This window comes from Trichomycterus rosablanca, chromosome 5 (genome assembly GCF_030014385.1).
Source record: "Trichomycterus rosablanca isolate fTriRos1 chromosome 5, fTriRos1.hap1, whole genome shotgun sequence".
NCBI classification, from domain to species: domain Eukaryota; kingdom Metazoa; phylum Chordata; class Actinopteri; order Siluriformes; family Trichomycteridae; genus Trichomycterus; species Trichomycterus rosablanca.
The window spans coordinates 17,355,362-17,370,877 of NC_085992.1; the positions used below are offsets into that span (position 1 = coordinate 17,355,362).

Genomic DNA, 15,516 nt, shown 5'->3' on the forward strand with positions numbered 1-15,516 from the left:
CCTGATGCACTCATGCAGCCCCAGACCATGGCATTCCCACCACCATGCTTGACTGTAGGCATGACACACTTATCTTTGTACTCCTCACCTGATTGCCGCCACACATGCTTGAGACCATCTGAACCAAACAAATTAATATTGGTCTCATCAGACCATAGGACATGGTTCCAGTAATCCATGTCCTTTGTTGACATGTCTTCAGCAAACTGTTCGCGGGCTTTCTTGTGTAGAGACTTCAGAAGAGGCTTCCTTCTGGGGTGACAGCCATGCAGACCAATTTGATGTAGTGTGCGGCGTATGGTCTGAGCACTGACAGGCTGACCCCCCACCTTTTCAATCTCTGCAGCAATGCTGACAGCACTCCTGCGCCTATCTTTCAAAGACAGCAGTTGGATGTGACGCTGAGCACGTGCACTCAGCTTCTTTGGACGACCAACGCGAGGTCTGTTCTGAGTGGACCCTGCTCTTTTAAAACGCTGGATGATCTTGGCCACTGTGCTGCAGCTCAGTTTCAGGGTGTTGGCAATCTTCTTGTATCCTTGGCCATCTTCATGTAGCGCAACAATTCGTCTTTTAAGATCCTCAGAGAGTTCTTTGCGATGAGGTGCCATGTTGGAACTTTCAGTGACCAGTATGAGAGAGTGTGAGAGCTGTACTACTAAATTGAACACACCTGCTCCCTATGCACACCTGAGACCTAGTAACACTAACAAATCACATGACATTTTGGAGGGAAAATGACAAGCAGTGCTCAATTTGGACATTTAGGGGTGTAGTCTCTTAGGGGTGTACTCACTTTTGTTGCCGGTGGTTTAGACATTAATGGCTGTATATTGACTAATTTTGAGGGAAGAATAAATTTACACTGTTATATAAGCTGCACACAGACTACTTTTCATTGTGTCAAAGTGTCATTTTGTCAGTGTTGTCCCATGAAAAGATATACTTAAATATCTGCAGAAATGTGAGGGGTGTACTCACTTTTGTGATACACTGTATATATTAAAATGTATGTTGGCAAAACATAGCATTTATATGGAATCTTGACACCATGATGTGGTTTCTCCACACCAGACACCGATTAGCCATAACATTACAACCACCTCCTTGTTTCTACACTCACTGTCCATTTTATCAGCTCCACTTACCATATAGAAGCACTTTGTAGTTCTACAATTACTGACTGTAGTCCATCTGTTTCTCTGCATGCTTTGTTAGCCCCCTTTCATGCTGTTCTTCAATGGTCAGGACTCTCCCAGGACCACTACAGAGCAGGTATTATTTGGGTGGTGTGTTAGTGTGTGTTGTGCTGGTATGAGTAGAACAGACACAGCAGCGAGTTTTTAAATACCGTGTCCACTCACTGTCCACTATTAGACACTCCTACCTAGTTGGTCCACCTTGTAGATGTAAAGTCAGAAATAATCGCTCATCTATTGCAGCTGTTTCAGTTGGCCATCTTTTAGACCTTCATCAGTGGTCACAGGACACTGCCCACGGGGCGCTTGTGGCTGGATATTTTTGGTTGGTGGACTATTCTCAGTCCAGCAGTGACAGTGCCAGTGCCAGTGCCAGCACAACACACACTAACACACCACCACCATGTCAGTGTCACTGGTCCTGTGGTGGTCCTGACCATTAAACAACAGCATGAAAGGGGGCTAACAAACATGCAGAGAAACAGATTGGCTACAGTCAGTAATTGTAGAACTACGAAGTGCTTCTATATGGTAAGTGGAGCTGATAACATGGACAGTGAGTGTAGAAAGGTGGTTTTAATGTTATGGCTAATTGGTGTATTTTATTATTTTCTATCATATTAAAAGTGGACAATTCTTCCCACCACGTCAAAAGGATCATGATTGTGACTGGTTAACTAGTTTACAAAAAATATTCAGTCAACAATGTTCTGTGATTACAAACTTAGCAGAGGAGGAATAAAACAGTGTATAGGAGGAGCAACATTTTATGTCTAGTCAGTATACCTTAATTGACTGCATAATAGTAGTCAATGTCAGTATCATCAAGTATTTACATTCCTAAACTGTGGCAACAAAAAAAACTGAATAGGCTCAGACACCAGAGCTTCCAGGGGGGTCTTCACAGGCCTCCATGCCAGAGGAAAATCAAATCCATCTAGTTAATCTTTGGGCCACCTTCCAAATGGTTAAACCTGCTAGTGCCAAAAGGTCATTTATATCAGATATCCAGACTCTCTCAGACTCTCTGGCTTTTGTTAACATGAAGTAGAAAAAGCTTTACACTACGCTCCTCTTTGATTGCCAAACTCTTCACTTAATCTCAAAGAGTGAGCCATGTGAACTAGAAAAGATCTTATTTTTAAAATCTATCTTTCCCAAGTGGCTTAACTTTATGACTTTACCACTGCAGGTTGACACAGCAACAGTTGTCATAGCGTCAGGTTTTCCTCACTTATCCTTCTAAGGTACCAGAATCTGACCATCTGTACCTTCTGACTATCTGCACCTTCATAAATGAGACATCATGGCCACAGGAAATATTAAATGTGTCCAAATGTGTTTGGATATTTATTATTTTAATGAAATGGCCTCCTTAAGTGAATATCTTGACTATGTTGTGTGATGAAAACTACACGAGCCTGTAGCAATAAGGGCGCTAAAGTCATAAAAACATTAACGCCATGATTTTCACATGCTTAACGATAGATTAAACCAAATGTTTACACCATAAAACATAAGTAGATTAAACTAGAAATGTGTCAATAACTATCTGAAGCATTTTAAGACGATGTCAGCACAGATTTTGTCTCATTGTCTAAAAACAACCACAAGTGAGCCGCTCAGGTGGCGCAGTGGTACAACACATGCTGGAACCAGAGCTCGAATACGCCGTATCGAATCTCAGCTCTGCCTGCCGGCTAAGGCTGAGTGGCCACGTGAACAACGATTGGCCTGTTGTTCAGATATGTGCGATACTAAGCCGGATGAGGTCTCTCTCCCATGACTGGTGCAATTACAACCTCTGCTGGCTGACTGCTGGCGCCTACACAGAAATGAGAAAAGAGTGCTCTCAGGGTGTGTGTCTCTGTACACACGCTGAGCTGCACAGCACTACACTCGTCAAAGTGCAGGTGATAAGATGCATACGGCTGCTGCCCACGTGTCAGAGGGGGCGTGGGTTAGCTTCGATCTCCACAATAAGAGCAGGGATCAGCAGTGGTGGAGCGGAAACATGACGCAATCGGGTAATTGGACGCGCTAAAAGGGAGAAAAATGGGAGAAAATGCATAAACAAAAATATATATATGTATATAAAAAAAAAACAACCACAAGTGATTTGTAAATAGCAATGTCAGTAGTGAAATTGCCTCTTCTGAAGAATGAAAGTGGTTCTTGACTTCAGTCAATGACAGAAAAGCTTAGTATTTTTAGTGAGAGCTATTATATCAAATAACTACTTTATTCTTTGTATGCTATGACCTGAAACCTATCCTGAGAAGACTGGGCACAAGTAGAAAATACCCGCTGGACAGGGTGCAGGTCTAGTGCAGGGTATACCGACATCTCCCTACTCATTCACATCAAGAAGCAATGCAAGTAAAGGCCTCAGCATACTTTACATTTACATTTTCGGTATTTAGCAGACGCCTTTATCCAAAGCGACTTACAGTACTGTGACAGTGTACAGTCTGAGCAATTGAGGGTTAAGGGCCTTGCTCAAGGGCCCAACAGCAGCAACCTGGCAGTGGTGGGGCTTGAACCAGCAATCTTCTGATTACTAGTCCTGTACCTTAACCACTAGGCTACAACTTGCCCTACTTCATGCTGAGACGATGTTCGCCTGGCTTCGGCGACCAATGTGACGTAATTGCGGAGAAAGCGAACAACCACAGACGTCGTGCAGAGGCTTCGCTCGCCTTGGAAGCTGGGCGAACTCCGCGGACAACGACACTCTGCGACAACGCCTGTGATTGGTCGGTAAAAAAAGAGGCATGCCGTAAAAACAAACATAGACAATTTTGAGCAGCGTCTCTCAGAGCAAGTACGGCGGTATCGTCACCTTTATGATTCCTCGCTGACAAATTATAAAGACACTCAACTTGCATTTTTATACGCTTCCAATACCTCAATACCTCATGATCATCGTTTTTCGGTAGTCATGGAACTTATCATGAATGTCACAGCGGGCAAAACAAAACCGCTGAATGTATGCCAGCTAGTAAGCTCACGAAGGTGAGTTCGGGTTCGTGCAACGCTCGCGAATTTCTTTTCGCAGGAAGTATGCAGAGGCCTTAACAAATCAACCAACTGATGTTTTGGGAAATGGAACGACATCAGAGTACCTATGAACAGCTCACATGGTCCCAGGAAAAAGCCCACCCCAGTCTTCACAATTTACTGACTTTCCCGATGGGATTAATAGTTATCTACACTATATTGCCAAAAGTATTCACTCACCCATACAAATAATTGAATTCACTTCTATGGCCACAGGTGTAAAAAAAAAAAACAAGCACCTAGGCATGCAGACTGCTTCTACAAACATTAGTGAAAGAATGGGTCGCTCTTAGGAGTTCAGTGAATTCCAGCGTGGTACCGTGATAGGATGCCACCTGTGCAACAAGTCCAGTTGTGAAATTTCCTCACTACTAAATATTCCACAGTCAACTGTCAGTGGTATTATAACAAAGTGGAAGCGATCGGGAACAACAGTAACTCAGCCACGAAGTGGTACGCCACGTAAAATGAGAGAGCGGATGCTGAGGCGCATAGTGCGCAAAGGTCACCAACTTTCTGCAGAGTCAATCGCTACAGACCTCCAAACTTCATGTGGCCTTCAGATTTGCTGAAGAACAGTGCGTAGAGAGCTTCATGGAATGGGTTTCCATGGCCAAGCAGCTGCATCCAAGCCTTACATCAACAAGCGCAATGCAAAGTGTTGGATGCAGTGGTGTAAAGCATGCTGCCATTGGACTCTAGAGCAGTGGAGACGTGTTCTCTGGAGTGACGAATCACGCTTCTCCGCCTGGCAATCTGATAGACGAGTCTGGGTTTGGCGTTTGCCAGGAGAACGGTACTTGTCTGACTGCATTGTGCCAAGTGTAAAGTTTGGTGGAGGGGGGATTATGGTCATTTGGAAATTTTGGACAACTTCATGCTCCCAACTTTGTGGGAACAGTTTGGGGATGGCCCCTTCCTGCTCCAACATGACTGCGCACCAATGCACAAAGCAAGATCCATAAAGACATGGATGAGCGAGTTTGGTGTGGAAGAACTTGACTTGTCATGACCTCAACCCGATAGAACACCTTTGGGATGAATTAGAGCGGAGACTGTGAGCCAGGCCTTCTCGTCCAACATCAGTGTCTGACCTCACAAATGCGCTTCTAAAAAAATTGTCAAAAATTCCCATAAACACATTCCTAAACCTTGTGGAAAGCCTTCCCAGAAGAGTTAAAGCTGTTGTAGCTGCAAAGGGTGGGTCGACATCATATTAAACCCTGTGGATTAAGAATGGGATGCCACTCAAGTTCATATGTGTGTGAAGGCAGACAAGCAAATACTTTTGGCAATATAGTGTATCTATCTATCTATACAAGGAGAATTGCACCCTGACAGCTGGATCCATGCAATACCACCTGCGCCACCAAAGCATTGCAAAATGCTTTACATATGCTGTCTGTTTATATAAAAGGAAAAAAATGCTACATTTTGGGCCATTTGGGTGCTATGGAACTTGCAGTTCCAGTCAATTTGGGCTTATAAAAAGCTATCAAAAATGATTGTGCAATGAAACAACCTGAGCACAAGGTTGTCCTACCTTTAAGAAAGAAGAGAGAAGAAATACAAATAGGATGGAAAGACACTGTTAAGATGAGGGCATGAGTAATGGAGGGAGAATGCCATCGGAAAAAAACAACAAGAGGAATTAGGACAGAAAAATAAGGTCTAGAAAATGAAAAGGAGCAAATGAGAGAGCTTTCTGTTGTGTAGTTTTTGACACTCTCTCATGCTTATGCATTAGTCATAGCACCAACTGTTCAGAGATGCAACTTTGCCACAGTAATATACACTGAGCTTTCAGTTTATTAGATGCATTACTTTGAACTTACTATCGTCATGTGCGTTATATACAATTCATTCATATAGTCCATCTGTTGCTCTCGTTACTAAAGTAATTGCCTCTCTTATACCTTAACCAAACAAACAGTATCTATTAAGACCAGAGCATAGGCTGGCCGAGAATAAACAGATTTTAGCCAGAAGGCGCCACTTCAGCTTTGAAATTTCAGAGCTGGATGCTAAATGATGCAAATCACCTGACCAAATAGTCCAGTGACTCACAATTACATTGAGTAATGTTGATAACATTTCTGTGCATATATTGTCTGAATGGAGTTTCCTGTAACTGCATTGTCTTCTTCCAGTTATACGACATATTTGTATTATACTGTTTGAAGTATTTGGGCACCCCTCCTATTTCTTTTTTGACATCAGGTATTTAAGCCACACTTATTGTTAAGGTAAACAAAAAATCAATTACAGTGGTACCTTGAAACTCGACGTCATTTGGTTCTGGGAATGGCATCAAGTTTTAAAGGTGTTGAGTTTTAAGGTATTTTTCCCCCATAAGGATGTATGGGAAACCTGTTAATACATTCCACGGTCCCATGGAACTGCATATATTTTAGGCTTATGTAAAATAATGGGGTTGTTTGACACATACACTGAAAAAAAACATATAATATAAAACACTGAAATACAATTGAGCATGATTATCAGCACTGCAGTGACAATGACATGGTGGTGGTGTGTCAGTGTGTGTTGTGCTGCTATGAGTGGATTAGGCACAGCACTCTATTAGACACTCCTACCTGGTTGTTCCACCTAGTAGATGTAAAGTCAGAGAAGATCGCTCATCTATTGCTGCTGTTTGAGTTGGTCATCTTCTAGATCTTCATCAGTGGTCACAGGACATAGGCCATGGGGCGCTGTTGGCTGGCTATTTTTGGTTGGTGGACTATTCTCAGTCCAGCAGTGACAGTGAGGTGTTTAAAAACTCCATCAGCACTGCTGTGTCTTATCCACTCATAACAGCACAACACACACTAACACACCACCACCATGTCAGTGTCACTGCAGTGCTGAGAATGATCCACCACCCAAATAATACCTACTCTGTAGTGGTCGTGTGAGGGTCCTGAACATTAACGAACAGGATGAAAGCAAGCTAAAAAAGTATGTAGCGAAACAGATGGACTACAGTCAGTAATTGTAGAAGTACAAAGTGCTTCTATATGGTAAGTGGAGCTGATAAAATGGACAGTGAGTGTAGAAACAAGGAGGTGGTTTTAATGTTATGGTTGATCGGTGTATATAGTCTTCAATACGTGGTCTATATCTATGCCACTGGTGGTCCTGTGGTGGATGAAGTTTCGTTGAAAAATGCCAGCCTTTCTCACAATACCCAAGTGAAGCACAATAAAAGATTTGCTTTAGTCAAAGCACAAAGAAAAGGTCAACAGAGTGCACTTGGTAACCACTCAGCATTAAATGGGCCTCAGCAGTGGCCTTTTTCCAGTAACCTTTTTTAAAAGGTTGCCAAACTCTGTGTTTTTGTTCATCCTAGAATGAGTAAGTGAGGGGAAAGGATTTCTAAGGAAAGATCTCCATCTTTGTAGAACGTATAGAATGTTTTAGATAAACTCACAGAGACATGATTAGATATGGAAGACTCAATCAAGCTGACTGAGAAAAAAAACCCTGTTGTAGCTGCCAAAAAGTGAACTCAAAACCTATGAAGTTGCATTCAGCATGAACTTGTGGCCTGCATTCCAAACAACCCACATTATGTTCATGATTTTTTACACGACCCAGGCAACACAAACAAAGCATCTTACTCCCTTTGTTTTGCTTTCTACAATCTGGTCCCACTGTGGTTTTCAAGATGTAGCATAAAGCCTCCACAAGTGGGATATATATATTATTTATTATTATAGTATATTTATTTAATTTATTTATTAGGATTTTAACGTCATGTTTCACACACTTTGTTTACATTCATGATAAAACAGGGAGCTTCATCAGTTCTCAAGTTTTTAACATCAGACACACTCATGGACAATTTTGTATCTCCAGTTCACCTCACTTGCATGTCTTTGGAATGTGGGAGGAAACCGGAGCTCCCGAAGGAAACCCACACAGACATGGGGAGAACATACAAACTCCACACAGAAAGGACCCGGACCGCTCCACCTGGGGATGGAACCCAGGACCTTCTTGCTGTGAGCCGACAGTGCTACCCACTGAGCTGTGCTGCCCCATACACGTATATTTAATTATTATATTTCTCTGCGACCCATTTTTTGGGTTGCAACCCTTAGGTGGAAAAAAAACCTGCTGTAGAACACTGAGATCCTTGAAAAGCATGTTTCACATGTTTCCTAGAGATAAATAGAATGGTGTCTTTCTGATTCCTTCTCCATTACATGTTTTAACACTGCAGATGCTTGAAAATAATAAATCACTTTGTTACTTAAGTAAACTTGAGTAAAAACAAAAGAACTTGGAAAACTTAATGCCTCCTTGTTTAATCTGTCAGCAGAATCACTAATTTTAACTGGTGTGCACTATTTAGTTATTTATTTATTAGGATTTTAACGTCATGTTTTACACACTTACACACAGTTACATTCATGACAGAAACAGTAGTTACTCATTACACAATATTCATCAGTTCACAAGTTTAATGTCAAACACAGTCATGAACAATTTTGTATCTCCAATTAACCTGACTACATGTCTTTGGACTGTGGGAAGAAACTGGAGCTCCCAGAGGAAACCAACCAGCTGGGGATAGAACCCAGGACCTTCTTGCTGTGAGGCGATAGTGCTACCCACCATGTCGCCCAACTGGTGTGCACTAAAAAAAAGCCTAAAAAGCTCATTTATCACTTTTACTCTATATTTGTAAATTCTTAGGGAGAATGAGAATGAAACATCATCTGTCCATGAGCTTAAGCAGAGGCATAACTATGTTTTGCATAAAACAAGGATACAAATTTAAACGAGTCCATATTTGAATGGCTAAGATGTAATAATAATTAAGTTATGGTTTTGCCTAGTCATAGTGGGACTGGTTTCACCAGGAAACACTTGTCCCAAGGCAGGAATACCCTGGACAGGGCATCAACACCCCCAACACAGAACCAATCGGGTCTGTGTACACATCTGGCTGGCCAATTGCACTACTTAGATTCAAAACCGGATATCAATAGTGGTGGGCATGTTTAATAAACCAACGAGCCACCCAAGCTCCTTTTAACTCCAGACTATTGAGAAACTGGTTGCCACTTTTATCCACTTCCACTAGTGAGGGTTGCTTTTCATTGCACATTTGTTACATGCCATTTCAGGTAAATAAACAACATGATTACACAAATTAATGCTTTATTAGGGAGCAAAAAAAAGCTTGTATTTTCTACTTCTAGATTGTAGTTTGCCAAGTGGTCGTCCATATCCTAGTAGTAAGAAAAGTTAAATTTAGAATAAAGATGCTTTTTTTGGTGGTAAGGGTCTAAAATTTTGTTGTAACTTACCAATTAGCACAGAAGGAATAATTGTTGGTGGAAATTATTATTGGCAAAATTCATTGTAATAGAAGTGGTGAAAATTTGGGATATGGGTAGGGAGAAATAGAAGCGGTAACAGTAGCATCATAGTAGTACTTTTGTGACACATACAGTGTATCACAAAAGTGAGTACACCCCTCACATTTCTGCAGATATTTAAGTATATCTTTTCATGGGACAACACTGACAAAATGACACTTTGACACAATGAAAAGTAGTCTGTGTGCAGCTTATATAACAGTGTAAATTTATTCTTCCCTCAAAATAACTCAATATACAGCCATTAATGTCTAAACCACCGGCAACAAAAGTGAGTACACCCCTTAGTGAAAGTTCCTGAAGTGTCAATATTTTGTGTGGCCACCATTATTTCCCAGAACTGCCTTAACTCTCCTGGGCATGGAGTTTACCAGAGCTTCACAGGTTGCCACTGGAATGCTTTTCCACTCCTCCATGACGATATCACGGAGCTGGTGGATATTCGAGACTTTGCGCTCCTCCACCTTCCGCTTGAGGATGCCCCAAAGATGTTCTATTGGGTTTAGGTCTGGAGACATGCTTGGCCAGTCCATCACCTTTACCCTCAGCCTCTTCAATAAAGCAGTGGTCGTCTTAGAGGTGTGTTTGGGGTCATTATCATGCTGGAACACTGCCCTGCGACCCAGTTTCCGGAGGGAGGGGATCATGCTCTGCTTCAGTATTTCACAGTACATATTGGAGTTCATGTGTCCCTCAATGAAATGTAACTCCCCAACACCTGCTGCACTCATGCAGCCCCAGACCATGGCATTCCCACCACCATGCTTGACTGTAGGCATGACACACTTATCTTTGTACTCCTCAACTGATTGCCGCCACACATGCTTGAGACCATCTGAACCAAACAAATTAATCTTGGTCTCATCAGACCATAGGACATGGTTCCAGTAATCCATGTCCTTTGTTGACATGTCTTCAGCAAACTGTTTGCGGGCTTTCTTGTGTAGAGACTTCAGAAGAGGCTTCCTTCTGGGGTGACAGCCATGCAGACCAATTTGATGTAGTGTGCGGCGTATGGTCTGAGCACTGACAGGCTGACCCCCCACCTTTTCAATCTCTGCAGCAATGCTGACAGCACTCCTGCGTCTATCTTTCAAAGACAGCAGTTGGATGTGACGCTGAGCACGTGCACTCAGCTTCTTTGGATGACCAACGCAAGGTCTGTTCTGAGTGGACCCTGCTCTTTTAAAATGCTGGATGATCTTGGCCACTGTGCTGCAGCTCAGTTTCAGGGTGTTGGCAATCTTCTTGTAGCCTTGGCCATCTTCATGTAGCGCAACAATTCGTCTTTTAAGATCCTCAGAGAGTTCTTTGCCATGAGGTGCCATGTTGGAACTTTCAGTGACCAGTATGAGAGAGTGTGAGAGCTGTACTACTAAATTGAACACACCTGCTCCCTATGCACACCTGAGACCTAGTAACACTAACAAATCACATGACATTTTGGAGGGAAAATGACAAGCAGTGCTCAATTTGGACATTTAGGGGTGTAGTCTCTTAGGGGTGTACTCACTTTTGTTGCCGGTGGTTTAGACATTAATGGCTGTATATTGAGTTATTTTGAGGGAAGAATAAATTTACACTGTTATATAAGCTGCACACAGACTACTTTTCATTGTGTCAAAGTGTCATTTTGTCAGTGTTGTCCCATGAAAAGATATACTTAAATATCTGCAGAAATGTGAGGGGTGTACTCACTTTTGTGATACACTGTATATAAAAGCTACACTGAATTTAGTAGTATCTGCTGTAAACTAGGAGACAAAGTAAGTATCTTACAGCCTGGCCCACACTGTTCGAGAACTACACCACCACTTACATAATAAGTCAGAAGGTGCAGATAATAATAATAATATCCACCTCTTGCTCCATGCAGCCTAATAAGACATCTAAATTTGAAAACGGCGGCTTTGGAAGTAGCACTACCACGTTTAAAGAGCCCTAATAAAGCAAATGAAAAGAAAATTAAAGCAAGCAAGGGATATAAAAGTTCAAATTGTGGGCATCTAGTCCTTAATTAACTGCTCTGGCATTCTCTTTTGCAACCCACATCTCATTTTCCTTCCAGGTGGCTGCACTGGATTCAACCACAAAATTAAATTCTGAGCTTACTGATGATTTAAAAAAAAAAAAAGCTATAAAGGTCAGTTCTCAACAGACAGTGCAGACAGCCAGGGTGGAGTATGGCAAGACAGTTGTCGGAAAAAGTGCATCCAGTATTTGTATGTAAATATTTTATATAATTAAAAGAAATCACATGTATGCAAATGGCCCAGCGATAAAATACGCTAGCGCACCAGACCAGGGATCTTGAATACATCGTATCTGGGCTGGGAGGCTACATGAACAACAATTGGCTGTTGTTCACAGGGTGGGACAAGCCGGACAAGGGTTCCTCATAACTGGTGCATTTACGACCTCTGCTGGCTGATCCCTATATGAACTCGCCTTGGGCAGGCGAAAAGATGCAGCTGGTACTGCACGTGTGTCGGACAGGGCGTGTGTCAGTTGCGAAGCTCCTCAGTCAGCAGTGGAGGGATGTTTCGGAAGGGGTGAAGCAATCAGGGTAACTGGATATGACTAGATTAGGGGAGAAAATAGGGGGGGGGGTCAAAAAAAGCATTTGGGGCATAAAACCTAGCTGACAATGTTCCAATTATCCCAAAAGTGTTAAACAAGGTTTCCTTTTTACCGAAAATGGTCTACTACAAACCATTGCCACAAGTTAGAATGCAAGTGATAAATACACCGACTAGGCATAACATTATGACCACTGATGGGTGAAGTGAATAACACTGATTATCTCTTCATCATGGCACCTGTTAATGGGTGGGGTGTATTAGGCAGCAAGTGAACATTTTATCCTTAATGTTGATGTGTTAGAAGCAGGAAAAATAGGCAAGCAAAAGGATTTGAGCAAGTTTGACAAGGGCCAAATTGTGATGGCTGGACGACTGGGTCAGAGCATCTCCAAAACTGCAGCTCTTGTAGGGTGTTCCTGGTCTGCAGTGGTCAGTATCTATCAAAAGTGGTCAAGGAAGGAACAGTGGTAAACCGGCGACAGGGTCATGGGCGGCCAAGGCTCATTGATGCACGTGGGGAGCGAAGGCTGGCCCGTGTGGTCCGATCCAACAGATGAGCTACTGTAGCTCAGATTGCTGAAGAAGTTAATGCTGGTTCTGATAGAAAGGTGTCAGAATACACAGTGCATCACAGTTTGTTTGACAGGTCAGGGCTGTTTTGGCAGCAAAAGGGGGAGCAATACAATTTATTGGTGTATTTTGTCACTGGTTTCATACTCATCTTAGCAATAGCTGTTTTAAAACACCTAAGTCAATGTCCACATACTTTTGGTCATGTGTTTTTCAAATAACAAAATCAAAAGGTGGTTGAGCACTGTGGTTTGCCTCGATAAACATGGAGTACATACGAAAAACTAATTGTGGAATGCAAACCCAACACTTTTGACATGAAAAGTCCCCCTCTCTCTTTCAGACAAGAGGACATTTTCATTTGCCCCAAGGCTGATGGATGCATAACCTATCCATGTGGGAGCACCACAGCTCACTAGGCTCATTAGAAGACGATTAATTGATTAATTACCAAGCAAATTAAGGAGCAAGCATGGTAGCACTTCATTAAGCCAGGCTAAGATTGTAACGGCTGTTAACAACGTCAATCCTACTTGATGAGGAGAAGCAACAGTGAAACTTAGTCTGAAGATTAAATACTGTATATGCAAAATAGATAGCAAGAGAGAGAGGCTACATATGCTAATGACTGAATCTTTCTTGCTCTCTCGTATTCTCTCACAGCCCGACTATGAATAAATTATAAACCTTTATTAAAAAGGGCAGCATTTGACTTCTAAAATAAATAAATAAAAAGCTTAGCTACAGAATCACTTTTGGTAATTGTTATCGCAGTTTTGACCTGTTCAGTGTTTAGAAAGACGCAATAAGCAAAAGTTCTATATTTAATCACATTAAATTATACAGCAACTAACACGCAGCTAATGGTTTGTTGTTTTTTTCTAAATATGCAAGTATATTCCAACATTAAAAGAAAACATTGTTTAAATACATTAAACAGGGGGTGACAAGTAATATAATACAAGTAATAGAAATATGAATAATTAAATCATGTCAGGTTTAAACGACAAACTAGAGCAGGGCAAAAATCAGATATGAACAATGATCAGGGTCAATATTTAGGGACAATAAAGAACCTGATACTTCTTCAGTTTATCCATGTTTGAATCTGCACAGGTGCTATCAGTCAGTCGGGCAACTACACAGACATGTTTGGCTATGTTTGTATGAACCCATAATATTTCATGTTTTGTATACATCCAGTCCTGCTTTTCGTGATTGCATCACGTTCCAAAAAAGTTGGGACGGGGGCAATTTAGGGCTAGTAATGAAGTGAAAAAACTAAATAATGATGTGATTTCAAACAGGTGATTGTAATCATGGTCGGTACAAAAGCAGCATCCAGGAAAGGCTGAATCTTTGATGAGCAAAGATAGACAGAGAATCTCCAGTTTGTCAACAAATGCGTGAGAAAATTATTAAAATGTTTAAAAACAATGTACCTCAAAGAAAGATTGGAAGGGACTTGCATATTTCTCCCTCTACAGTGCATAATATCAATAAATGATTCAAGGAATCTGGAATTTGAGTGTGTAAAGGCCAAGGACTTAAGCCTAAGCTATATATATATATATATATATATATATATATATATATATATATATATATATACTGTATATATATATATATATATATATATATATATATATATATATATATATATATATATATATATACTGTATATACAGTGGGGGAAATAAGTATTTGATCCCCTGCTGATTTTGTAAGTTTACCCCCTTACAAAGACTTGAACAGTCTATAAAACCCTTCAACCCGGAGCGAATTAACACTCAAGTTGCACATGACACCCTCAGTCACCTGCACCATATTTGGCAAGGCAGAAGGACATGATTACATAACCGAGCCACACCACAGATCACCAAAGTAGTTAGAATTGGACAAGGAAATTGGATTGATAATTAATTTTTACACCCATAGGAGTTATGTGTACCTCAATTATAAACCAGCCTACCTTAGTGTGGTACATACATATTTAAATAGCTATTTTTGGCTATGTATTTGAAAGGCAAGAACCATAATAATGAAAAAACTGTGTATTTCAGACAAACTGTGTGATGAGAACATAGACTAGGAAGCTCATTAGTTATTCATAAGTAATTCATCCTGTTAGCTTGACACCTAAGCAAAGTGAAACTGTTTTAAGCATTCAGGAAAAAGCTTGTTTTGTAAGATCATGCAATAATTTGCAATGCTAAACTATACTGCAGAATTATATAAGCTTTAATGCAACGTGCTTAATATTTAATTAATGAAAATGTCATGCAACATCTGAAGCTTGTGACTTCAGACCAACCCCATGCTAATTAGTACACCAAGTGAATTTATCCACATGTAACCCAGCTGGTCCACACACACTCGAGCTAGCACACCCATACAAGTTCTTACCGTAAACTCCCTGTCCTTGAGCGTAGCGATGCACAATGAAGAATAATAAAATCCAAAAAAGCTCCATGTTCAGCTGCGATGCCTCATCACCTGCACAGAGACACAAGAAAAAAAAACATCAGCACATAACCTTCAATAGATTTACAATCCCAAATCAAAAAAAGTTGGGACAGTATAGAAAATGCATAAAACAAGATATTTCATGTTCTGGTCAACTTCATTTCATTTGTTAATATACACTAATCAACCATAACATTAAAACCACACTCACTGTTCATTTTATCAGCTCCACTTACCATATAGAAG

General features: G+C 41.1%; 1 protein-coding gene across 1 annotated transcript in view; it reads right to left on the reverse strand.

Moving 5' to 3' along the window:
• LOC134314369 (MAM domain-containing glycosylphosphatidylinositol anchor protein 1) overlaps window positions 1-15,277 on the reverse strand; it is a 294,987-nt gene extending 279,710 nt beyond the window's left edge. The window contains exon 1 of the mRNA XM_062994950.1: window positions 15,211-15,277. Within this exon, the coding sequence (XP_062851020.1) occupies window positions 15,211-15,277 (67 nt within the window). The remainder of the gene's footprint in view (window positions 1-15,210) is intronic.
• Between the last annotated feature and the right edge of the window lie 239 nt (window positions 15,278-15,516).